Source organism: Manduca sexta, chromosome 16, assembly GCF_014839805.1.
Source record: "Manduca sexta isolate Smith_Timp_Sample1 chromosome 16, JHU_Msex_v1.0, whole genome shotgun sequence".
NCBI classification, from domain to species: Eukaryota; Metazoa; Arthropoda; class Insecta; order Lepidoptera; family Sphingidae; genus Manduca; species Manduca sexta.
The window spans coordinates 4,555,165-4,582,073 of NC_051130.1; the positions used below are offsets into that span (position 1 = coordinate 4,555,165).

General features: G+C 35.1%; 1 protein-coding gene across 1 annotated transcript; it reads left to right on the top strand.

Annotated features, from left to right (window-relative positions):
• The first annotated feature begins 5,364 nt into the window (after positions 1–5,364).
• LOC115447579 (UDP-glucose 4-epimerase) lies at positions 5,365–25,569 on the top strand. Its single transcript, XM_030174723.2, has 8 exons — positions 5,365–5,572; positions 17,035–17,278; positions 17,518–17,631; positions 20,099–20,275; positions 23,298–23,478; positions 24,011–24,099; positions 24,603–24,795; positions 25,416–25,569. Exons 2-8 carry the CDS (start codon positions 17,039–17,041, stop codon positions 25,505–25,507), a joined length of 1,086 nt encoding a protein of 361 aa, XP_030030583.2. The 5' UTR covers positions 5,365–5,572; positions 17,035–17,038; the 3' UTR covers positions 25,508–25,569.
• Positions 25,570–26,909: the final 1,340 nt, after the last annotated feature.

Genomic DNA, 26,909 nt, shown 5'->3' on the forward strand with positions numbered 1-26,909 from the left:
CTTCATAATCCCCATTCGCAATTCTTATGTTTATAAGCGGTAGAGATACATTAGGTGAGGTGACGGAACCGAGAACATATCTCAGTGCTACAAGATACCCCCGGGGCCGTCCCGTATGAACTTAAGGAGGCCACCGCGGGTTTTCGTTGGTAAGCAGATATAGGGCATATATAAGGTTAGGGACTAGGTCTAATGCTATACTCCCGAGTGTCGACAATGGGCCATGGGACCGGTGAAACCGACATAACTGTTCCACTTACCCTGCGAAAAAACGCTGAAGTGACACCGTTGCCGGCCTATATCATAAAAAATCAGCAGATATCCAATCAGCAGATATACAATGCACCTATTAAACGCTAAGCTCTTTGATGTCGTGAAACGCACTGTTATCTACTAACGACGCACAACGCACTGTTATCTACTAACGATAAAAACTACGTACTGTTAAATTACAGTTTAACTGACTTAATACGGGCGGCCACGTTAAACCGTTTAAAGCGATTAGCGAGATTGCCAAGAACTATACGAGAATACGCCCAAATATCTTTTCAAGAGCAAAGTATAATACGCATAATGTATAATTAAAATCCTTTTGGTGGTCATGGCAAGTGGTAAAGCTTGTGTTGATATGACACGTTTGTTTTTATTCTGCAAAAAAATACACGTTTTATGTATTTGTAGCTTCTGCACGCGACTCCGTTCGCGTTTAAGTCTTTTCCTAGAACAATATGAATTTAAGATTAATGCAGCTTTCTTTTTCTTAATAATATTTTTAAAATTAACATGCTTGTTCCGAACTTTTTTTTTGTATATTTTAAATGCCTTTAATAAAACCTCAACGAAAACGTGACATGGAACAGGTAAAAAATATAAACATTAATTCGTAATTGTATGATGCGCATAGGTACACGTCACAGACATGCATTTATAGACTGATAACTACGCTAAAAGAAATTAAATAAATAATTATAATCTTGAGCCGAGACGTTCCTTACATTAAATAAGAGTTTGGTACATAAGTGCAGTAAATATATTTTATATAAGTATACATTCATTTTTAAACCCGCAAGCACTTGGGCGATTGGGCAACGTATCAAATAGCGGACCCTGCTCGCCCCCATCCACCCAACTCGAAACATTACAGTGTCGCTACACCACATATTAATAAACACAATTCGAAACACTTACACTCAATATATAGAAACACTGTCAGTGGTGAGGGATTACGTATCAAATAGCGGAACCCCCTCACCATTGACAAACCCAATTCTAACAATGGATAGCGACACTGTATACCCCATTACTCGATAATAAAGACTTTCCCCTTTGTCGAATCATTAGTCAAGAAAAAAAACAAAGAAACCCGCAAGCGCTCTATAAAAGTAGAGCGCTATATCAAAGCGTTTCACAAAATCTCTTTGAGTAATTTTTTCCCATCTGTTTAATAGACATAGCTATTAATTCCCTCCAAATATCTTGTTGGATAGATGACATAAAATTTTCATCGGTCTCATGGTAAATATCATGGGTCATGAGCATTATTTTGTAGCAGACAAATAAAAGTATTCCATTTAGTAGTAACTACTGGACATACATAATAAGACATAACATCTCATATCTCAGGATGTCGAGCGCAGTTGAATACAAAACAATACTTTGTAATTCAAAGTATTAAAGGGTTTTTCTACTGTTTATGGGCGGTCGTATCGCTTACCATCAGGCGAACCGGAAGCTGATCTCGTCATTCAATGCAATAAAAAAAAATATATGCAAGTATATTAACAGAATGTATACTAGTATCCAATTTTTCTGTGGTAAGTGTAGTAGACATGTATACATGTATGGACCGGTATCATCTGAGTTGAACATCTATTCCGCCTGGCAAGGAATACAAGAATTTGTCAGCTAACCTTCAATAATGAAGAGACACTTGAAGAAGAAGTGTACTACAATCATAATATTCCATTTTTATAATTTTAAACTTTTGAAATTAGTACACTTGACTAATTTAGTTGTTCTATTAGCTAGCCTCAGCAAAACGTCACGCTAACGGAACGAAAACGGACGAAAAATTAGTCAGGGGATCGCCTTAATATCATACTAATACTTTACGTAACTCCATCCAAACTAGGAGGTACAATATATAGATAAGTACTAAGTATTACATAAACTGCGCAACTTTCGCCTGACAATGATGGATAATTTCAATAATTAGTTAACTACATACTCAACTCTTGATTACCCTTTGTGCATTTAAAAACAATAATAATGCAACCAATTATTCACTATGAAAATAATTACGTCACAATCAAAAATCTAATAATTAAATCCTGCCTAAACAAGCCTAATTAAGGTAAGTGTATAGATATGGGATATCGTAATGAAATAAATTTGTAAATATACGATTATCGCGATGAATAACCGACATTAAAAAGATGCGACATAATAATGAAATTAGCGCTGACCATATCTTAGATCTGATTCAAAGATATTGGGTAAGATTGGTAGCAGGTAAAATGTATGTATTTGGACTGGAAAAATATAATTCTTGCCAATTTTTTACTGCCAACTTGTATATACTTACTGGTCGGTCGCTCATACGCGAGAGTCTGCCTGGATAGTAACTATCATAATGTCTATTTCTGCCGCCAAGCAGCAGCGTGTAGTCACTGTTGTGTTCCCTTTTGAAGAACATTTTAGCCAGTGTGACTACTGCACATAATGAGACTTAACATCTCATGTCTCAGCATGGCGAGCGCAGTTGAAAACAATACTTTGTAATTCAAGGTGTTGGATGGTGTTTATACTGTTTATGGGCGGTCGTATCGCTCGCAATACGAACGGCAAGCTCGTCATGTCATTCAAAGCAATAAAAAATATATAAAATACCTATTATTGATTTGATTTTTAACTTATGGACGTGTAAATAATGCCCCTGTATAATGGTATACAATTTGGAAAAACTATCGGGTAGCAGACAGGTAAGTACGATTTAGAACTCTACAAATATTATAGGTTGATCATTCTTACCTAGGTATTCTTTCGCAGTAGTAAGTATCAACTAAACTGCATTATAGATTTTATTGGTAAGCATTATCATTTAAAAGAACGTCTTTCTTTTAATAATCCAACACGGTCTTCCCGTAAGTGACCTATAACCGCTTCCGGTGGGCACTGGAAGCTTTCATGGGGCGATGGATCAAAAACCATTTGGCGGTATACCAAATTTCATCTAAATCCGTTCAGTAATTGAACCATAAAAGGGTAACAAAGAACACACACTTTTCTATCTATAACAATTAGTAACGATCTATTTTATTACTTTATAAAAGGATAGGATTTGTTTGTCACAATAAGTATATTTAAAATAACCCAATTTTCTAAGGCGTTAAAGAGTAATTGATATTCAAAGTACACAATAGATGAAATAACATTTAGAAGCTATGGTCTAACATGTTTTATTTACATCCATTCACATGCAATTACAACATAGCCCTCAGCGTTTCGATAGAAGATAACTCAACCCATTTTCGTCTAATTCAATTTTAATATCACCAACGGTACTATTAGAGAAACATTAAACAATCATTAATACCGAATGAATCTAACGGCTCAATGTTGATAAGGAACGAAAAGTTTTCTATTGACACTTTGTGGGTTGAGAATGGTTGATGTGATTCAAAACGGATAAATTACCGTTGCCTTATCATATTTATATACTTTTAATATGAATGTATGCGATTAATGGTTAAATATTCGATAGCTTAAAACAGCTGATGAGCTCTGACTTAGCAATTCAGGAAAAACGGTCGTTTTCAACAAATAATTTTATTGGACAAATTATTCTTATTAGATATTTAAGTGTAATAGATAGTGTCTTGAAATAAACAATTCCCATCATACAATCAATGCTAGAAACGATAGCTGAGAAAATATACTTGAATGTAAAAGCATATATCCGGTGTAGAGAATAAATCAATCAAATTAAATTGTAAACATGTCAAAAAAAATGTTTGATTGGTCTATTTAGACGATGGATCGACAAAAGCGATCGGGCTCGATTATTGAACGGCGATTAGTAAGACAAGTAGATAAATTTAGAAAAGTATCGTCTTAGAAAAAAAATGCTCGTTAGCAGATATCTTATCATCCAAAGATGCTCTAATATGCTGGCGGTGTTATTGACTATTCCAACCACCGAAGTTGCTCTAATATACAATCTTTTCTCAATAGCAATATTTTCACAATATGCCTACTTAAATTTACATCGACATAATAATTTTGCTTCTTAAAACATCAAAACAAGTATAAAAGAACATAAGTTATTCTTAGGAATCGTTACTTATTTTAATGACTAAAATAATTAAGAGTTCAGAGATACTATTTCTAACGCTTCCGAAATTTGCCCAATAATTAACTAACCGCTTTAAAATTAATTAAGTTTTCTATTTTGAGAGAGATTAAGTAAAAAGAAATCTGTTCTAATTAATTTTATGTCAACAATAAAATAAGTAATTTATGCTCTTAGAAAAGCAATCATGTGATAGTCAATTAGATAGACCTTATTATCAATTCAACCAAATGCTTTAAACATAAGTAAGCTTTGACAGTGATGTGATACCTTTTTAATAAGAGCAGAAATCAAGTCATAGAAATATTATGCATCTACATCATGGCAATTCCACAAATGTATATTATATAACTTTAATTAAATATTTGTTTTTGTACAAATTGATAATTGTAACGTTAATACGTTACTCGTTAGTTAATTAATTATATTTTTTAATAACTAGTCTTTATATTATGTATGATAACTGGTGACTAGGTGCATTTGCACGGAACTTTATGCCACTGACTTGCTTATCGATTTGTAGTTCAAGTTGAGATAACTTACGGTATTTCAAAGTTAGCTGGCGCGTATACGTATCCTTATGCGGTCACTGCCGGTCGACGTATTTTACACCAAAGCGAATGTTACAAGCTAATATCGAATGTGATTTGTGTGTTGCGACTCTAAGTGAGCAGAATAAAGATTGTTTTCATTAATCAAACTGATACAATTATGTCTTTTGAAGAACAACGTTGGTATTAGTGATACTCTAGGAAATATCTACCAATATTTCCGCTAACACTTGTTTAGATACCTCACCTATTATATTGATGAGTTCGCCTGAATGAATTATCAACCCCAGAGATTTATTTACTTCACTTTGGCCACGTCAGAACTTTTAGTTCCTAAACTCTACATATAGAAACTTTAAAAGAAGTTCGTACTCTATTGTCAGTCGAATCTGCTTCTTATAAAACGCCAGCCTATATCGACATAAAATATATTCATTGTATGCATCATTGAGTTTGGTGTGATAGGCAGCGAACAGGTTGCAAACTACATTGATGACGTGCGCCCGGTGCGAGACATCAGGCGGCCGCGCGGCCCGCCACCGTGTCAGAAACGCGTGCGATCGGCCGAGATACGCCGCGTCGTTGCCTCAACGCCAAATTAAAAACAATATTACATTGTGTACAGCCAGTGACATTTACGTGAAGTTAATGGGAATAACAAACAATCGAGGTGAGTGTACTTGTCTTTCCGTTTGTGAAAGTGAACGGTAGTTGATCTTACAACAGTTATGTTTGATGAGTTTTATTAATTGCATGCCGGTATCCAAGACGTCTTCTGTATTAGTGACGCATGGAATAAATATTTTATTCTTACTTATAATTAATTAGTTAATAAATTCTTTTTTTATTCGAATCAGTTACGACTTTTAATAATTCAATCCAAATAAATCTTACCGGCCGCTATTAAATGAGGTGACCTTTTTGGATGAGTATAATTTATGGATTTGATTAGAGTTGATAGATTTATGACATAGATGAAATCAAAATTTAAATAAAAATTGCGATGAGAACGCAGACAGCTCTAGTAAATAAGTGATACTCTGTAGTAGGTACCCTCTGTCTGCAGATATTCAGATGTAATTTTATTTACTTAATGTAATGTTAAAGTAAATGTGATAAACCTACTTATAAATAAAAATTGCTTGCATCTAAATATATAAGAAATGATGAAAGATGAAAGTTCGCGTGCGGCCAATTAAAATAAGAAGTCCAAAAAAGAAGATACAGAGAGTATCTCGTTTAAAATTAAGTCAGAGTTAAGACTCCTTCTACGACCACGTTTTCCCCGGAAATTGTTTATAATTATTATTATGCATTATGTTTAATTATATTATGCGTCATAATTATTCGCAATAACCGCATTGTTATTATACCCGCGTCCCGCACTCATCCTAAGTAGGCTTTGTCTAATAATCTACATACCTGAAAACTGTAGATTTTTATATTTAAATATTTCCCCGTATTTTTTAAATTAATTATATTGAGAAAAAAAAAGATTTTTGTATTTGTTTTATAACAGACAAACTCAAAAACTAGTTAACTAATTTTGAAAATTATTTCACTAATACGAAGCTACATTACCCCGAGTGCTATAGGTTATATTTCACCGAGGAAAGAGCGTTATCGCGGGCGGAGTCGCGTGAAAAATCTAGAGAGAGATAAAACCACACGTAATGCTGTACGACACAATACAGCAATTTAAATATGAGGTCAGGTCTATGTGTGCTTTAAATGAAGTAAAAAATATAATGATCCAGATGACTTAACTGATAAGCAGTCTACACACAATAGAGACAAACTCATCATAATACTTACTAGTTTACGACCAATAAATCCAGACAGACTATGCGCCCACTTTTGAAGTTACTTGGTACATATGTTTAACACCTTTCTCCTATTTCTATCTTAACTAAATTCTAGTTTGCTGCATTGAAATTTCTCTACTTTATTTAAATTTCTCTTTTGCTGTACAAAGGGCGTGTAGATACGGCTAACCGTTGAAACAAAAGCCCATTGAAAATAAAAATCGTAAAAATACAAAGGCTTATCTTTATATGGAAATCTCAGATGATATCATGTCATGTTTTTTTATCATATTGGATTCCCAAGCCAGTAAGGTTGGCAAATACTCACCACTTTCGAATACGTTATATTAACTATGAACACATATCTAGGAAGAATAGGGATACAGGGGATTTGGTAGGCATCCAACAATCTCTCTAACTGTACGAAACGAAACGATACTGCTGCTATACATGTAACTTCGCTATGATAATAGACTATTTTACTAATAATTTTTCGTAAAATTTATCAAACATTTTCTTTATTAGAATCTAACATAGAAAGCACAATCTAAATCCGGTTAAAAATCGACAAATATAAGTCTTCGAAAACCGATGGAAGGGTTAGATGGTAAAAAACGAAAAAGTGACGCAAATATATTTTTGTGACGTCAATGGTGGTTACCCCAATGCGCAGTCGTTGTTGCATATTGCAATATTTGAAATATAAATTGTTGTTAAACCAATTTTATTGCTAATTTCACAAAACAGTATCTTTTTCTTATGATTTACGATTGCGTATAGAATAATTGTCAAAATCGAACATATAAAAAATACCCTAATGCCTCACACAGGTCGATCAGAATCGTGAATGCTGTAAACAAAATTTTCCTCAGTGTAATCAGAATCTGTATTTTAAACAGCCACAAAACCTTGTATGGCTGTAAAAGTCATGAATACATTATTTTAGAAAAAACTCCTGGATCAAAAGATAATCGAATATAATGCAAGAATCGATTATTAAAGCCCAATTTAAATGTACTGTAAAAGAATTAGAAAACCTTTGCCGACTTGTTTTAAAATTATTAATTCAAATTGTTTGTGAGATATCTATATGAAGTGCATCGTTGTGTGCGCAACAACCCAACGGATATTAAAAACACATGTGTCGTAAATTATTATTGCAGTGCTCTTCACAAAAGGACCGCCTGACGAGCTTCTTGTTCAAATTAAAAGATCGTTGACTTCACAAATAATATTCGGCTATGTAAATCTCAGTTTGTGAATTTTGAAAAAAACACGATGCGATATTTTTGGAGTTCTCACTAAGGACTAACCATCTTGGTCAAAGAAGTAAATTAAAAAACAAAAAACGCAGCCGGTAATTCAAATGATAAATTGAAATATCTGTTTGGAGATATTATAACAAAAATGTTTTGTATTAGGTGTCATTAGTGGCTTCGCCCACATAAGATTTTCCCGATACAAAGCGCTTAAACATTATTGTAGCGACCATTATGCTCTACGTACGATGAAAGCGCCGTGTATTTCAAAAAAATATATAACAGTAATTGTTTTTTCCTATGACAGCAAATTTCGGGGATAAAAAGCAGCCCATATAAAATTGAATGTTTACGTGTGTGTCGAATTTCATCCAAATCCATTCAGCTGTTTCTGAAGTTACTTCTAACAAACATCCAAACATTTTCATAATTATACGCATTTATATGAAGTTAGATGAGAAGTATAATTTTATTAAACTTGCAGAAAAGATAATACATTATAATCATTACATTATTTATAGTAAATTGTTACAGTATTAATATCTACAAGTATTATTGCATCGGCGAATTTATTATCAGTCAAATTAAAAAAAAAATACAAACATGCGAATCTTTAATTGCAAATTTCATGACCAAAAATAAAATATATAAATATCGTTAAAAACTGCAAGAAGATGGACGATTTTATTATCTACATCCAATTCTCATTGTAAAAATGCTCGCATCACGTAGCGGCATTTTTCCCACGGACGAAATTGTCAGCTTCGAATTAGTCATTGGGAATTAACTGTAACTAAACTTATGGCTGCACGCTCGGGGTGTTTGAACTCGATCCTCGAACAGGATGTGGAAAAAAGACGCGGGATGGCGGTTGGCGAGGTTTGCATATGCGCAGGAGTGGAATTTAACTTATAAACTTGTCCATAGACACTGAACCTGTATTTTATGCGTAAGGGTAAAAATTCCAAATAGTTAAGGCTTAATGTGATAAGAATATTAAAAAATAAAAGGTAATTTACAAGCCTGCATAATAAAGACGGTTAGACCGTTTTAAAATTACGTTTTTATACCCATATTTTTTATTTACTTGTTAACTTTGCTCATTTAGCGTCGATGACACCAAGCAACATAGTTTCCAATCATAGACAATAAATATTTTCTAACATTGACAATGAATCTCGGTAATTGCTGATAAACCGTGTATAATTCGCGTGGTGATGCGTGATTAAACATTCAAGGAAATACTCAAGGAAAAGTATATTCTTCAAGCACGATGATGTAGTTGTAAAGTTAAAGGATTTCCGATGCGATCACTTCATCACGTTTAGTTTTTTTGATCACGACCACTTATTATTTTTAAATGAATCAGTATTTTTCAATAACTGTAGGCATTAAATGATTATACATTATTATTTAAGTGATTGAATCATCAGTTAATTAAGTTATTCTATACCTGGAACATATTTTTTTATAACATAACATTAAAGTGTGATTTTTGTGGAAAATTTAAATAAAGTACCAAAGTATCAACGAGCCAAATATTTGTCGCATGTATACCCCAGACATAAACATTTAACTGCACAAAATTAAAACCAGATGTAAGAACGCTCAAAAATAATTAACATCCATAAACTTACAAATATAATATACAATATACAAATATATGTGTATATGAATCTATTTTATAAGAAAACTAACATACTTTGTCATCGTTTTATCACTACATAGTATAAAACAAAGTCGCTTTCTGTGTCCCCATGTGTGCTTAAATCTTTAAAACTACGCAACGGATTTTGATGCGGTTTTTTTTAATACATAGAGTGATTCAAGAGGAAGGTTTATATGTATAATAACATCCAATAAATAGTGGAGAAATATTGCACCCGTGCGAAGCCGGGGCGGGTCGGTAGTGTTATTATAAAATACCAATAATGCATGAAACCAGTTTCAATTAAGTATTTACAAAGTCCAATTTCACAAAGCACTCGACAATTTCTGACCATAAACTGTATTATAACCATCAATGCATAAGATGGCCGGTAATTTGCGGTTATAGTAAAAGGCTACTACAGAATTACGACGGCCTCTGAGGTTTGTCATAGCATTTATTGTGCAACCGCCTTGATGTTCGTTTAGCAAGATGGAACTAATTGTTACTTTGTACTTAGATATATTTTTCAAACATCAGCTTCAACGATAATGTCATTGCATGAATCATTTGTAATATTCGTATCAGAATCTAGTTCCGTTTGGTGAGATAAACTGTTTAAACATTTTTTTACTTATTTCTAGAATTTGCTCGCGGCTCCACCCGCGTTAAAGTATTTTAGGAATACATATTTTCTCAAGATAAAAAGTAGCCTATAGGTCTCAGGAGTAATGTAGTTAAGTATTAGTGAAAATTTTCAAAATCGATTTAGTCCCTAGTTCCTGGGTTGAGCACCTATAAACCTAATAACTTATCCTATTAAGAATATCAGTAAAGATAATATAAAGATGATGAAGTCGGTTAAAAGTACTCGTTAGGTACTTACTGCGATGTCTATAGTTTAATCCACCTTCATTACACTCCTTTTTAGTCAATTTCTTGATATTTAATTGGATAGACTGATTATTTATTACCAAAAAAATATTATCGTTCCTTATATTTTAATAAAACTTTCAGTTGATTACCACTAAAATTTTATTTAGCCAATGATTTTTCGAAGTGATAAAAAATAGTTTTAAAAAAGTGACGCTGATTTAAATTTAACAGTTCGGAATAAGATCCTGAAAACAAAAATATGCCTTGTTTTCTTATCGCAGTTTGATAACATTATCTGAAAAGATTTTGAACTCGCCTTCCTTCTGGAATAAGAATTAAACCATCAAAATGAGCATAGGCACAGAATATAACAAAATAAATAAAAAATTGTGTGTCTGTTCGTCCGTATCACATTGAAAGTGAAACTTGTACGAACGTTACCAATGTGTTAATTCTAATTTATTTCCTTGTTTTTGTTAAATCAAGTATTTATTATTAAATTTCGTGGCGGTTATTGAAAACAAAAATAAGGCAGAAGGATCCCTACCTCAATTACGTTTTAAGTGATTTATAGTGCACTTTATATCGACAGTTGAAAGGATAATCGAATTAAACGACATTTTTTATAAAAAGCGGCGATAGCCTAGTTGGGTGTGGAACGGACTGCCAAAACGAATGTCCGCAGGTTCAAATCCCAAGGGCAAACACCTCAGACTTTTCTAAAATCATGTGTGTATTCTTTGTGAATTTATCGTTCGCTTTAACGGTGAAGGAAAACATCGCGAGAAAACCTGCACATCTGAGAAGTTCTCTATAGGAATTTCGAAGGTGCGTGAAGTCTACCAATCCGCACTAGGCCAGCGTGGTGGACTAAGGCCTAATCCCTCAGTAGTAGAGGAGGCCCGTGCTCAGCAGTGGGCAAGTATATAATACAGGGCTGATATTATTATTATTATCACAAAAAAATATCGCTTAAGTCAATTAGCCTTTCAACAGTCAATATGTTAAATATTAAATTATTAATTGCAATTCAAAATCGCCTGTACGTTTATTAATCGATAATTAATTAAACAATAGAACTTATGATTCAAATATTTGCACATTAACAATGAGGATGTTGTGTGGTTTACTTAGTACGTGATCGAAATCAGGATAGCCATTTCAATGTCACCATTGAAAACTTAATGGTTTACTATTATGGCACCAGTGCAAAACACTAGCATATTAGGGCCCTGAAAGGCTGGTCACGACGTAGTACGGTAAAGGCTGGTCACGTGTACAACACGATATCGTATCGTGTCACGATTGACGATAATCGTATCGTGTCACGATTGACGATAATCGTATCGTGACTATTGACGATAATCGTATCGTGTCACGATTGACGATAATCGTATCGTGACACTATTGACGATAATCGTATCGTGTCACGATTGACGATAATCGTATCGTGACACTATTGACGATAATCGTATTGTGTCACGATTGACGATAATCGTATCGTGTCACGATTGACGATAATCGTATCGTGACTATTGACGATAATCGTATTGTGTCACGATTGACGATAAGCGTATCGTGACTATTGACGATAATCGTATCGTGACACTATTGACGATAATCGTATCATCTCACGATTGACGATGATCGTATCCGATATCATATGGAAAACTGTTTATAGCAGTAATTAACACTATAGTCAATTACTTAACAGCCCCGGATCTAAGGGGAGGCTAGCTGGGGCCCATGTCCCGGGCGGAGTATTCAGAGGGCGGCAAATTCAAACTTGGCAGACGAATACAAAACTCATCATTAATGCAACTTTGACTACAGAGACATACAGTACATTCAATACTAAAATTATTTCCCGCGGGGCGCAAAATGATGATGAAGATAACGAAGGTAAAATATAGGTGGGTGGCGGCGGCATTTTCCAGATTTTGCCCCGCCTCGAAAAAAATCAAGATCTGGGGCTGCTACTTGGCCACGACTAGGGGTCGCAAACCGGTATCCCGGATTTCGAGAATACCGGAATACCGGACCAAATTAAGAACTTCAAAATACCGGTATTGATTTTACAAAAACCGGTATATTCGGTATTTTCGGTATTTTATAAAAATAAAATTTAGTACAAAATGTGTGTATAATTATTAATTTCTCGAGTTTAAATCGTAAAAATTTAAGCTGCTTGCAATTTCATTCATTCGTATAGGCGTATATTCTATAAAGACCGAGCAAAATACATGGCTTATGGCTATATTGCTACTTTTGTTTTGTTCTAAGCATAGCGGTGTTAACTGGTAATTGTTATTTTTATTAGAATTTATTAGAAATATTCTTTGTTATTTAAAGTCTATCCTCATTATTCATAGACGTTATTTATCTAAGGACGGAGCATTGCTGTGATAACAAGTCAGTTTCTCAGTGCTGACGGCATGGTAGCCTCCGCAGTGCGTAGACGTACGGCCGTTGTAATTGGCTAATATTGTGATACAACTTGAATCTAGTTGGCTGTCAGATTAACGAAGCTGAATAAACAGCAAGCTGTCAGATAAACAAAGCTGAGAAACATAACAGGGGAAATAGATGTAAAATACAACCTGTTTAAAAGCCTTGAGCTGCCTACAATAATGGCCTGGTATTTCATGGCAATTTCGCGGGGTTTACCGAAAGGCCGAAATTGTCGGACCAATTTTTGATATAAGTCAAGTCTTAGCCTATCTATAGCTGCGGACACACAATCAACTTGCTCCTGAGAATAAATTTGCAAGTCATCAGCATACACATGGTACGCAGATTGAAGATTTTGTGTTAAGTGGTTTACGAAGATAGAGAACAATAATGGGGAGGTTATGCCGCCTTGAAGGACGCCATAGTCTATATCACGCCAGCTAGACGAAGAATCACCAACTGTTGGCGTCCCTGAAGATATGACGAGAACCAATTCAGTGCCTTGGGCGAGATCACAAGGTGCGAGAGGTTTGCAAGAAGAATGTCGTGACTGACTATATTGAAGGCGTTGGAGAAATCAACCAAAGCCAAAACAGTGACTTTGGAATCCTCCATGCCCGCCCTAATATCGCCAGTCACTTTGAGGAGTGCAGTAATAGTGCTATGGCCAGGCCTGAAGCCAGACTGGAGTGGGCACAGTAGGTTGTTTCGCTACACATGCTCACACAGTTGTTGTAAGCACAGGCCTCGAGCACTTTGGAGAGAAAAGGAAGAATGGGTATGGGACGGAAATGCTTAGCAAGTGATGGGTTAGGGATTTTAGGAAGAGGGATAGCAATAGCTCTCCGCCACAAAGACGGAAAGATACCAGTGCTGAGGGAGGCGTTAATGATATGGGACATGATTGGTAGATGTTGGTCCAGGATAGGGATTATCATGCGACGACTGATGTTGTCACAGCCAATGGCATTGGATTTAATGGACAGGATGACTTTTCTAATTTCACCCAACGGCACATAAGAAAAATGAAAAGTATTAATGCTAGGCCTGGATAGACCCGCTAAGAAATCCATGGTACGACGCCTAGTTTGGTGATCAATCATGGTAACAGTGGAGATCTATGTTTTTTAACTTTGCCAATACCCAGAGTTTCAAGGAATCTCCAGATACTAGCTGACGAAGAAGAAGAATTATTACTGAGAATCTGTCGGCATTTAGCATTAGGTACCATCTGGTTACACCGATTCCTTGCAGCCTTGAAAAGGCACCAGTTCACCTCCGAACGATCCCTTCTGTACTAGCGAAAAGCCCGATCCCTTCGTCTCATCGCCATCCTAACCCCATGTGTAATCCATGGTGCAGGAGGACGTTTTAATTTAATTTTCTTTAAAGGGGCATGGGTATCAAAGAGTGAAGTGACAGCGCGGTTAAAAATTGCGACTTTATCGTCAACAGAGGTGGCTGCCAATAGGTGATCCCAGTTAAAGTTAGCAGCGTCTCCTTTCAGCTTATCCGCATCAATGCGGCCAAAACTACGCAAGTGCAATATCTTAGAGGGGAACTTGGGAGGTTTTAGAGCGTAAGACATGTAGATGAGATCATGGTGAGAGAATCCAGGAGCGGGAAATTGACCGTGGGAGAAAACAGGCGAAGGAGCAGAGGTGAGGATAATGTCAAGCCAAGTGCCGTAATTATCCAAATTATGGTGGGTGGCTTGCAGTGGTAGGACATGCAACTGCATGTCCTAGCACTGCAAGATAGTAGCATAGCATATATAGCAGAGTCAAGGACAGTAAGGAGTTTGCGAGATCAGGAAAAGTTGTGGGCAAGGAGATCAGTATTTAAATCACCCATGATGATGTGATGAGCATATTTTGATCTTATAGATTCCAGAACTGTTTCCAGACTGGAGAAGTAATCAAGAGATGGGGGACAGTAAATAACACCCAATAAAGTTTTCACTCTCTTGACCCAAACCTCAAGAAACAGAAATTTCGCATAAGCGGAATAAGAAGCAGAGGAAGATATTACAGTTTTATATTTCAGGTCGCTACGTAAATATATAGCGACTTCGCCCCCTCTCCTGTCAACTCGATCATTTCTAATCAAATGTAACCAGGGAGGGGGTAAAGGGTAGAAGGAAGGTAAGGAAGGTTTGAGCCAGGTCTCAGAAATCAGAACGGCATAAACGTTGGCTTACGAAAATAATCTCTTTTCAATCAACCTTTAACTAACCACTGTCATTAAAATTTGACATTTAATTACAAACTTAAGTGTATATTTCCTATTTTTCTAATATTTCTTCAAATACCGGAAATACCGAAAATACCGGAATACCGGAATTTATTTTAGGTCAATACCGAAAATACCGGTTTTGAAAAATGGTCCGGTATTGCGACCCCTAGCCACGACCCGAAAATTCACATTTGTTATATAGTCCATTGAAATGTTACATTTTTTAGGCCTTACCTTGCGTTTTTTAGAGGACGCAATTTTATTTTTTTGAAGTGTAGGGGAGGTCAGTCTAAAGCTAAAACCAAGTTTGTGGGGTCGCCACCCTTGTCCCACGGCCGCCATCTTGAAAATAGGGGTTTTTTTTTTTTTTCTTTTTAATCTTTATTTAAGGAGCTTGGTCGTTATTTCACGACTATGTCGCTCCGTACGTCCACTAGGGGTTGAAATGGTTTTTGCGATGTATCTCTTAAACTATTTATCTGACAAAAAAAATGTATAAACATTTTTTGTTGCAAATTAAATTCTCTATAACTTTGGTCTAGTAACTTTTGTCGTAGAACTATAAATAAAAAAGTTATTAGCGAAAATGTTAAGAAATTCAATGTTAAGCAATGTCCATTGCAACGTCATCAGAACGTGTGTTTATAAGGTTCATAATACTTTTTGTACTCTCATTAATACCCAAATACCCAAGGGACCATTAGGGAACAAAAGAACATCTGCCTGCTATTATTATTATTATTTCTAACCTCTCTTATTGTAAGAATAGCTGATAATATTGTGTTGAAGTTGTCGTTCAACTTATATCTTTTAGTTGTGTTACATATTACTGTACGTACGGATGTATTTTATTCTGTTTTTAATTGTGAAGACGATTTCGAATGATTTTAGAGACGATTTTAACTTTAGTGAAAACTACTTTTTTATTAGCATTTTGACTTTTAAAAGTCTTTTAAAAGTCAAAATGCTAATAAAAACTTTACTACGACAACTTCAACACAATATTATCAGCTATTCTTACAATAAGAGAGGTTAGAAATAATAATAATAATAGCAGGCAGATGTTCTTTGTTCCCTAATGGTCCCTTGGGTATTTGGGTATTAATGAGAGTACAAAAAAGTATTATGAACCTTATAAACACACGTTCTGATGATGTTGCAATGGACATTGCTTAACATTGAATTTCTTAACATTTTCGCTTATAACTTTTTTATTTATAGTTCTACGACAAAAGTTACTAGACCAAAGTTGAAGAGAATTTAATTTGCAACAAAAAATGTTTATACATTTTTTTTGTCAGATAAATAGTTTAAAAGATACATCGTATAAACCATTTCAACCCCTATTTTCAAGATGGCGGCCGTGGGACAAGGGTGGCGACCCCACAAACTTGGTTTTAGCTTTAGACTGACCCCCCCTACACTTCAAAAAAATAAAATTGCGTCCTCTAAAAAACGCAACCCCAAATGTAACTTTTCAATGGAGTAATAAAAATTCTAATCACGCTGGCAAATGTTATCAAATGTTTGACAAAACTTCGCAGCGTTCTTAAAAGTTATTTATAACATAATTTGGGTATTGAATTTGGTTTTTCCCGGAAGGTTGTTGTCAGGTAGGGTACTCTGCGACGACCGACCGGAAAAACGAGACAAGACCTTTGCATAATGCAACTTAAAATAATAAATACTTAGGTATATTATCAAAATGACTCGAAAAATATGTTTCCTACCTGACCGAAGGAGGTTAATATAAAACGGCAGAAACGGAGTATGCTGTTAAGCGTTATGAACATATGCGAATCCTTGATAAGTCATATTTGCTTATTTAAATCTCACCAAAATTGACGTATTTTTATAGAATAATGCCGCGATTCAAGACTATCTTGGTCACCGGGGGCGCTGGATACATCGGCAGCCACTGCGTAGTCGACCTTCTAGACGCCGGACATGACGTCATAGCCATAGACAACTTCGCGAACTCCGTAGAGGATGAAGCCGGATCACCAGCTTTGAAGAGAGCCGAAGATATCACCGGGAAGAAGATCACATTCTACAAAGCTGACTTACTGGACAAACCCCAGATTAACGAAATATTTGATAAGGTATTTTATTATAAAAATTGTATTTTTATAAGGTCGTAGCTGTTTGGTTACATAATACAATACGACGGTGAGCAACACTTCCGTTAGATTGATTTGATCGCACGAATCTTCAATTAAGATGTACCAAAATTGGAGAAAAAACATCCGAGTCGTGCTACCTAAAACGCTAAAAGCCCGCACTAATCCGACAACATAAAAGAAAATATACCAATTACCAAATTATAATTTCTTGTTCGTAGCATCCCGTTGACTGCGTGATACATTTCGCAGCGTTGAAGGCCGTTGGAGAGTCGATGCAGCAACCGCTTCTCTACTACCAGAACAATCTCCTAGGAATGCTCAACTTACTGGAGGTAAGAACATGACTTATCCAATTTGATTTGTAGATGAAGTGATTCGACTAATATAAATGTGAAAGTATTTGAAGATGTTTGAACTTTGTTAACCGTTTGAATAATCTTTAAATCTTTGTTACCAAGCATGTATGAATTTATGGCACAGAGGTAGAATTTTAACTATTGTACTGATGTATCCGTTATCCTATCCGGAGGTTGATAGTAAATATCTTTTAATTAAGACACGATTTATCAAAACAGGATCCGTAAAAAATATGTTTCAAAAAGTAATTAGTTAAATTATCAACCATGCTATCAAATAAATGTGTTACTATCAAAGAGCTTTAAAAGTTAGAACTTGGTAAGGGATATGAAAGTTGTATACCGCCAAAAAGATCTAAATACGTGTCCTTTGATTTTTTTACGTCTTGTGACTATAACTGAAATTATATTAGTAATTACAAATCTCTTTAAAAACAAAAAACATTCTCTATCAAATATTCCGTATCTTTGTACTATCTTGATCTAAAACACGTTATTATTCGTAATTCAATTAACATTGTTAGCATTTTATCTTTCTTATGGTTGCGCTACTTTTACGCGGAATTGGAAATTTGCGATAAACATTAGATAAAATCGTCGGCGATAAAAATCACGTCCGATACCAGATTTGAAACTTGGTCATTTAATAGAAACGTACCCATCGATTTGTGTCAAGCATTTTGTTATTAAAACACTAATTTTATTTTTATTGTGTCTTATTTATTCAATAGATAAAATAATTATTATGCAAGTCGGATGATGCAATACTATAAAGATCGTATTCAATTTATAAATGTTTGATATTCAGTTTTGAATTTAGAACACTAAGAAAGCAGACCGTAAAGCCAACTACATAAGTACATCTACTCGTCTATAATATAAAAATGAATCGCTAAATGTGTTGGTAAGCGCATAACTCAAGAACGCCTGGACCAATTCGGCCAATTCTTTTTTTTTAATATTCGTCGAAGCTCAATGATGGTTTTTACGGCGAGAAAATATCTAATAATTGCCGGAAAAACCCTAAAAACAGTCCTTTTCTTTATCCCATACAAACGTTTTCTAACTAATACGTAGAGTCAATTTGAGCTTTATTGCTATTGTATAAAGTTCACTGTTGTCTAAGCAATGTAGGTGTGTTCCTAACATCAAAGCAGTGTGCGTTGGATCACAGAATATAATAATGTAATGTCGCGTTCTGAAACTTAACAAAAGTGATATCGCATTGTGACTAATAAAATAGATAGGAACAAAAAACTGTCATATTACAAATCTTTTTGACAGGACGAAGTCTGTCGGGTCCGCTAGGATATATAAATCACTTGATTCGGCTACTAACCAAGATGATGTAGTCAACTATCCACCGGAATTTTTAAACTCGCTGGATTTGTCAGGATTGCCACCTCACAATCTTCAATTAAAGATTGGATCGGTAGTTATAATGTTGCGAAATATCAACCAACCGCGTCTTTGCAACGGCTCACGGTTAGCAATAAAAAAATTTACTAAACAACGTGATAGAAGCAACTATACTGAAAGGAAAGTATAAAGGAGAAGATGTTCTCATACCGCGCATCCCAATGATTCCGACTGATGTGCCATTTGAATTTAAAAGACTACAGTTTCCAGTGCGGCTTGCTTTTGCTATGACCATAAACAAGTCCCAGGGGCAATCATTAAGTGTTTGAGGTATTAATCTGGAAAACCCATGTTTCTCCCATGGTCAATTGTATGTTGCCTGTTCCCTGTGTTGGAAAACCATCAGATTTATTTGTCTATGCGCCAGGGAATCAAACAAAAAATATTGTATATCATAAAGCACTACAATGAAAATAAAACTGATTTTTGTTAATAATCATGATGATTACCAATAAAGCGATTACTTACTTTTAAATGCTTATATCTGTTTTATTTAATAAGTATTTTTTATTCACAACGCCCTATCACCAGGGTGAAGGTTCTGTTTAGGAGAATTTTTGCCCCGACAGTAAAATAGATAGGAACAAAAAACTGTCATATTACAAATGTTTTTGACAGGACGAAGTCTGTCGGGTCCGCTAGTATATATATAAAAATGAATCCCTATTTCCCTTGGTCACGCCATCACGCGTGAACGGCTGGACCGATTTCACAATTTTTTTTTTGTTATATTTGTTATTATCAGGAGAAGGTTCTTATAAAATAAAAAATACAAAAAAATTGCGCGGAAAATTGGAAAATTTAAGAAAACTTAACGAAAATATTAATTTTATATAACTGTCAATTGTTTGAAATTACTGTCAGCGATTGACAGAATGCGCGCTGCAAGTTCATAGTTAAGACGGGACAACGTCTGTCGGGTCAACTAGTATAAAATAGAATTATACAGCCATAACAATGAAAAAAACACAATTTAATTTCCTAACCGACATCATTAACAAATATTTATAAATTTTTATTACAGATAATGCGCTCCCACAATTGCTACCAAATGGTATTTTCGTCCTCTTGCACAGTCTACGGGGAGCCGGACCACTTGCCTATAACAGAAACACATCCCACTGGAAACATCACCAACGTGTACGGCAGAACCAAGTACTTTATCGAAGAGATGTTGAAGGACCTTAGTGCTGCTGACAAGGTATAGTATAAATTTGATTTCCATCATAACTTATATGACATAACATCTGGTAGAATTATGAGCAATTTCTCCTTTATGTATGTTTGGGCAGCAAAAAATGTCTTGCCCCACACAATAGAAGATGTCTAGTCTATCGATTCCTGATGTATTTATTAGATACATCAGACTATGGTCCGGTCGAATAGTTTGAGGCATCAAACTATGGACTAGTCGAATATGAAAAATATGTTTACATCTAGGCCCTACTTTCAACACTTGATACATAGTAATATTAGATGTTATAGAGCGCAATAGTACATAGGTGATATTCATAAACGAATAAAAAAAATAATCTATAGACAGGTAAGGTCAGTCGGGGCAAGTGCGCCGACGGGGTAAGTGCACCTACCCTAAATAAATCGAAAACTATTGATGTTATACAATTACCGCAATCTTATATCGATGCTACTAACTGAAATACAGTTCCACTAAAAAACATAAATGGCTATGTTCATTTTAATACGATTTATTCGCCATTTTATTTTAAGTGTCATTTAGACCTGTAAACAGAGATGACCCCGTGAAAGATAACATCAAATATTTCAAGATATTTAACATATTTCTGTAAACCAGTAAGGTGAATACATAGTTTAAACCTTTTATTTTAACTTCCTGTCTGAATTTTATTTATATATACTAAATTAAAGGATTTTTAGCAATGCGAAAAAATGTACTTAAAAATTGTCGAGTAGGGCAAGTGCGCCACAATTAATAGTCGTATGGCGCACTTGCCCCTGATCCATATATAGCCAACCTTTTTGAGAATAAGTTTTACTAATATGAATTATTATTATAAAAATGTTATACTTAACAGCAGAAATTTATGTACTCAAGGTATTTTGTTTCGAGCCGACTTAAATAAAAGGGCGTATTAGTTAATTCGTTTTTACAAAAGAAAAACTGAAATACCTTGGTCTAGAGCAACTTTACGTGAATAGGTTCCAACTGTTCGATCAGGCACGTTATCTGGATATAATGCAGCTAAAACATATCAAATGTCATATGGCCAAATTCTAAGTAATTGAGTTATAACGCATTCGAAATTGTTAATTTCTACATTTTTGTATGTTATTTTAGTTTTTAGAAATAAAATGGATTTTATATTAGGGCTACCATTTTTTATTCCAACATATCCGCACACAAAACTCTAATATAGCAAAAATCTTATATAGCAAAAAAATCTAAAATGTTTTGAAGCCCTGATTTACATATATATGGCGCACTTACCCCGAATTTCATTTGACAGCCATAGTTTGTTATAATATTGAGTGATTAAAAATTATCCAAGAGCATTGCGAGTAAAACTTATTTCTCTATGGACTAAAATGAGTGTTTTCTTTATAATGTTTCATATTGGCGTTTTTACACAGGCGCACTTACCCCATTTCCGGAGGCAAGTGCGCCTACTACCATTTTTTACTTTGAGCAAAATATTATTAATTTATGGTCCAATTTCCTTGAATGGCTATAGGTTGTTATCACAAAATACCAAATATTCTTAAATTAATAAAATTATATTCTTAAGTCAGCACAAAAAGAAATTATTTTGCATTGAATCCAGCTATGAAAATTTTATGGCGCACTTCCCCCGACTCACCTTAGTTAAAAAAAAAATATTTCTCATCAAATAAAGTACCGGTTTGCGATGATCAGGTCAGCCTCCAAAAATTTATCGACGAAAAAGTAATACAGTAAGTCAAGTACCTACTATCACATGAATATAATAAAACCAGCCAGGTGCAAGTCGTATCCGTTTAATATACGTATACGTATACAATACGTTTCCTCTCTTATTTTTATTAAGGTGTCCGGCATGATACTATGTGGTAAATGGCGGATATATTAGATTTTAACTACTAGAAATAAAAAGTTTGCTTATGCAAAAGAAGCAAAAGCGTCTTTGATTGACAGCTGGTATATTATTACTGTTTAGTGTTTAATACTACTTACGACTGCCTTGGTGGTGTAGTTGTACTGCATGCGCGGTACGACAGCGCCCCGAGGTCTTGGGTCCGAATACCGGGTCGGGCCTAGTGATATTTGGGTTTTTCTGCTCAGTATCAGCCCGGAGTCTGGAATTTGTGCCCGATGTGGCGAAAAGCTCGCTCTCTATCACATCACGATACGGAACACACTTGGCGAAAAGTGGGTGCCTGGTTGCGACTCTGCATACCCCTTCGGGGATAAATGCAGGATGTTGTGTGTATGTGTTTAATACTACCTAAGTTCTATTGCATTAAAATATACTTTCTTTCTACTAATGGCCGTGAACTTGCTAATGCGAGGAGTCCGTCCATTTCCTAGTGTGTCACCGATCGCTACACAACCGGTTTGTTGGCCTACTAACTTGAATGTCAAGGTTCATAATTTCCGTAACGGTGATATGTAATACTATCTACTAGTGATATATGTTTCTATAGACTTGTATATTCTTAAATTTGGCATGTTTAATATAAAAACGTGATTTGAGAGGTGCGGCACATCATTAATAAATGTTTTACAAATTTTAGGACGCTATAGATTTTGTTAATAATTTTTGTTTTTTAATATCTAAAAATATGGAAATAATGTAAATTTCCATGAAACAAACCAACATATGTCTTCTACCAGATAGTATGTGATCATTGATGACGCACACCACTTGTCGACTAGACTTACAATAGAAAATATTGAGAGGCGATAGAGAGGATATTTTTGAGCCTCTGGAAATGGGTCTCCACATTTGATCTTTTCTCCCAAGATACACAAGCTCGCACCATCACCGCATGAGGAATTAGCAGACGAAAAAAGTTAGCCAGATTTCGTGAAATTAACATCCGTACCATAATGTGATAAAAGGCAACTCTATCACCACAAATAATAACTGAAAAGTAAATACTTTTTTTAATACAAATACCCACAAAATTAGTTTCCCGACGGTGCAATCCAAGTCAAAATCTAACAAACACGCTACAAACTTAAACCCATTTATTTAAATTTCTAGAAATGGAACATCATATCGCTCCGATACTTCAATCCTGTCGGAGCGCACCCGTCAGGTCTGATCGGCGAGGATCCTACCAAGGAGTTCACCAACCTCATGCCCTTCATGGCGCAGGTGGCGCTCGGCAAGAAGCCCGTGCTCACCGTCTTCGGAAATGATTACCATACTCCTGACGGCACTGGTGAGTGGCTTTTAACCGACTTTAAAATAGGTGGTATCTAATTCTTTAAAAAAAATTAAGATGTAGAGCTCGAGTACAAGAAAGGCATATCATTATTAAAGAATGTGTCAATTTAAGCTTTGGAAAAGATGTATAAGTTTTATTACCAAATTGGCTTCATTATATTAATTTGATGTTCTAATCTTACTAAGTTCTGTACGAGTTTGTACTTGTCTCTTCATATAAAAAATATATCTATTGCATACTAACTGCTTTTCCCGCTGCGTGAATATCCCGTAATTTCCCTTAGAAGCACATGACTGGGATAAAAAGTATATACCTAATAATCCAGGACATGGTCTATCCGTGTACCAAATTTCATTCAAATCCGTTGAACTATTCCTGCGTTAACTTTAAAAAAAAATCACAATTCACAATATTTGTTAGATTAAGTTAAATAAAACTACAACGGTAGTGTATTATCTGAACCATAGCTGGTCAATGGTCATTATAAATGTAAGTAGGTATATGTAATGCAGTTTTTCGTTGTCAGGTATCCGGGACTATATACACGTCATGGATCTAGCGAGCGGTCACGTCGCCGCTCTGAATCTACTCAGTAACAACCACGTGGGCCTCAAGGTATGCATGCCATTCCTATTAATATCTAAATACGTTTTAAGAAACGTATTTTTTTAGGAATAAGTAAAAAGAATACATAGTAAATGTTAGAAAAAAATCTTTATCAGATAATTGCTGTGCTTTACATGAAGATCAATTATTATGTTTTTCCCCTATTAATAATTTGAATCCCAGGACGGGCAAAGTGACATTTGAGTTCTTTCTGCTTAGTATCAGCCCGGAGTCTGTAATTTGTGCCCGATATGGCGATAGGCTCACCCCCCATCACATGGGACGGACGGACCACACACACAGCGAAAAGTGGGTGCCCTAGTTGCGCCTCTGCGCATGCCCCTTCGAGGATAAATGCGTGATGTGTTTTTGATCAATTATAATCGACGAATCGAATATATTTTACGCAGTTTGACAATTAATGCAGAGTTCACTATTTATATAAACATGATGCTGGAAAATTTAGACATTTAATCGTTTTTATATTAAGTTTTTTTTTTTATATTCCACAGGTGTACAACCTGGGCACCGGTAAAGGTGTGTCAGTAAAAGAGCTGGTGACGGTATTCGAACGAGTGACCGGTACCAAAATACCGCTGAAGTACGTGGAGAGACGGCTGGGTGACATTACCGCTATGTGGGCGGACGCATCGCTCGCTAAGGAAGAACTGGGTTGGACCACCAGATACACTATCGAGGAGATGTGTAAGTATCTATCTACTCTACTTAATTTTGGGCACAGTTATAGGGTTAGTTATAATCCATAAAAAAATATTTAGTTTGTTGGGGTAAGTCCGAATCATGGGGTAAGACCGTTATCCAAAATAACTGAAAAGCCCTGAAATTTACTAATATAGTCAACACAGCCTTAAATGCTATTTTGTTACGTACGATAATTATTTGCCACGGAATTTGTTTAAGGTTATAGCTTAAGGTCCATTTTCATACATTTTGTTTCACCTTTAATCTGGGTAACTAAACAAGTATTGACAAGTAAAGAATTTAAATTCACGTCTAATTAGTGATTAGTTCTCGCAGTTGAAAGAAAAACGTAAAAATAATTAATATGCATGGATATTTCGGCCTTTAAAATTTCGTCGTATTAAATTGAAACAAAATGTATGAAAAATGGACCTTAAGCTATAACCTTAATAATCCGAATTTACCCCAACATATCCTAGCTGCTTTAATATTACCTTTATAATATTAAAATACTGAAAACCTCATTGTTAGTATCTCTTTTATGATGTTAAGCAATCGAAGTTTACGTAAGCAATTTGTGATTTTAAAAGCTTGTATTAATAATTTTTTATACTATTCACTAGGCACGGATTTCTGGAGATGGCAGACTATGAACCCGGACGGATATCCCAAGAAAAGTATCAAAACCAACATCATAGTCAACGGCAACAGTTAACGTGCATTTCTTTATACATTTTATATTATAGCAAACATTAATAAATAAGTATATTTATACAACTCAATCTGTTTCATTACGATTTTATTTATTACTAGCTTCCGCCCACAGCTTCGCCCGCGTGGATTTCGGACTTCAAAAATGGAGCCGGTCGCGAACGTTCGAGAATGTTCGTTTTACGAAGCTACTCCCTAGGTGATTCGCTAGCTTCTAGGTGCCAAGCAAGCCGCCTGCCTGTGCGTTCGCGACCTTATATATATACAAAAATAATCCTTATAGCACGATTCAGTATTCACGCATGATGGCTTATTATTAGCGTATTTCATGTATAACTTTGGTGTTTCTATACCGATTTCTATGATTCTTTTTTATGGAATATTTAATAATGTTAACTTTTTAATTAGGGATGACTGAGAGTGTTATAAACGTAAGAGTAGACAAATATAATGAGAAAGCTTCGAACTGCTAAGCTATCGGGAGTTACACGTGTTATTGTGAGTCAACCATAAAAGATAGACATATGCTGTCGTGGGATATTTTTTATATAATTTTAACGAGAACATTGCCGTCATACATGATTTCTGTGTAGCTTTAACCATTAAGGTTGGACACGCGACGGAAGCTTAAAAAATGGAGTAATTTCTCCCGTTTTCCCAACATTTCCCTTCACTGCTCTGCTCCTATTAATTGTAGCGTGATGAAAAGTATACTATAACCAGCACAGGAGTATGACAAATAATTGTACCAAGTTTCGTTAAAATCCGTCGAGTAGTTTTTGTTTCTATAACGGTTATACAGACAGACAGACAAAAATTTTACTAATTGCATTTTTGGCATCAGTATCGATCCCTAATCACCCCCTGATAGTTATTTTGGAAATATATTTCATGTACAGAATTGACCTCTCTACAGATTTATTATAAGTATAGAATAGATAGATAGAAGATAGATGTCAAATTTCAACAATATACATACACTTGGTATCACTAGGATTCAAGAAGACCTTACAAAAACCGTATCCGGTCCTGTACGATCACCTCGACAGGTCCAAAAGGGATTCATAACTCGTAAGTCTATTAAACGTGTGCCTTCCGAGGATCACCTGAAAGCTGAAGTCCTTATGGAAGAGAGTTTTTCCGGGATAAAAGTAATGCTATAAATTTTCCCGATATAAAAGGCAGCCTATGTCCAGGGTCTCAAACTATGTACATAGTACATAGTAAGGCAAGTATTTGGATGATATTTGGTATGAACTCCATGCCAAATATCATAGAAATCCGTTCGGTAGTTCTAAAGTTTTCGCGTCTTTGTTTTATAATATGAAATGATTATAGGTACCTTAATAAACAAACATTGTATAGCATACATTTTTCCCTGACGATAAATACAATACAAGTCAATG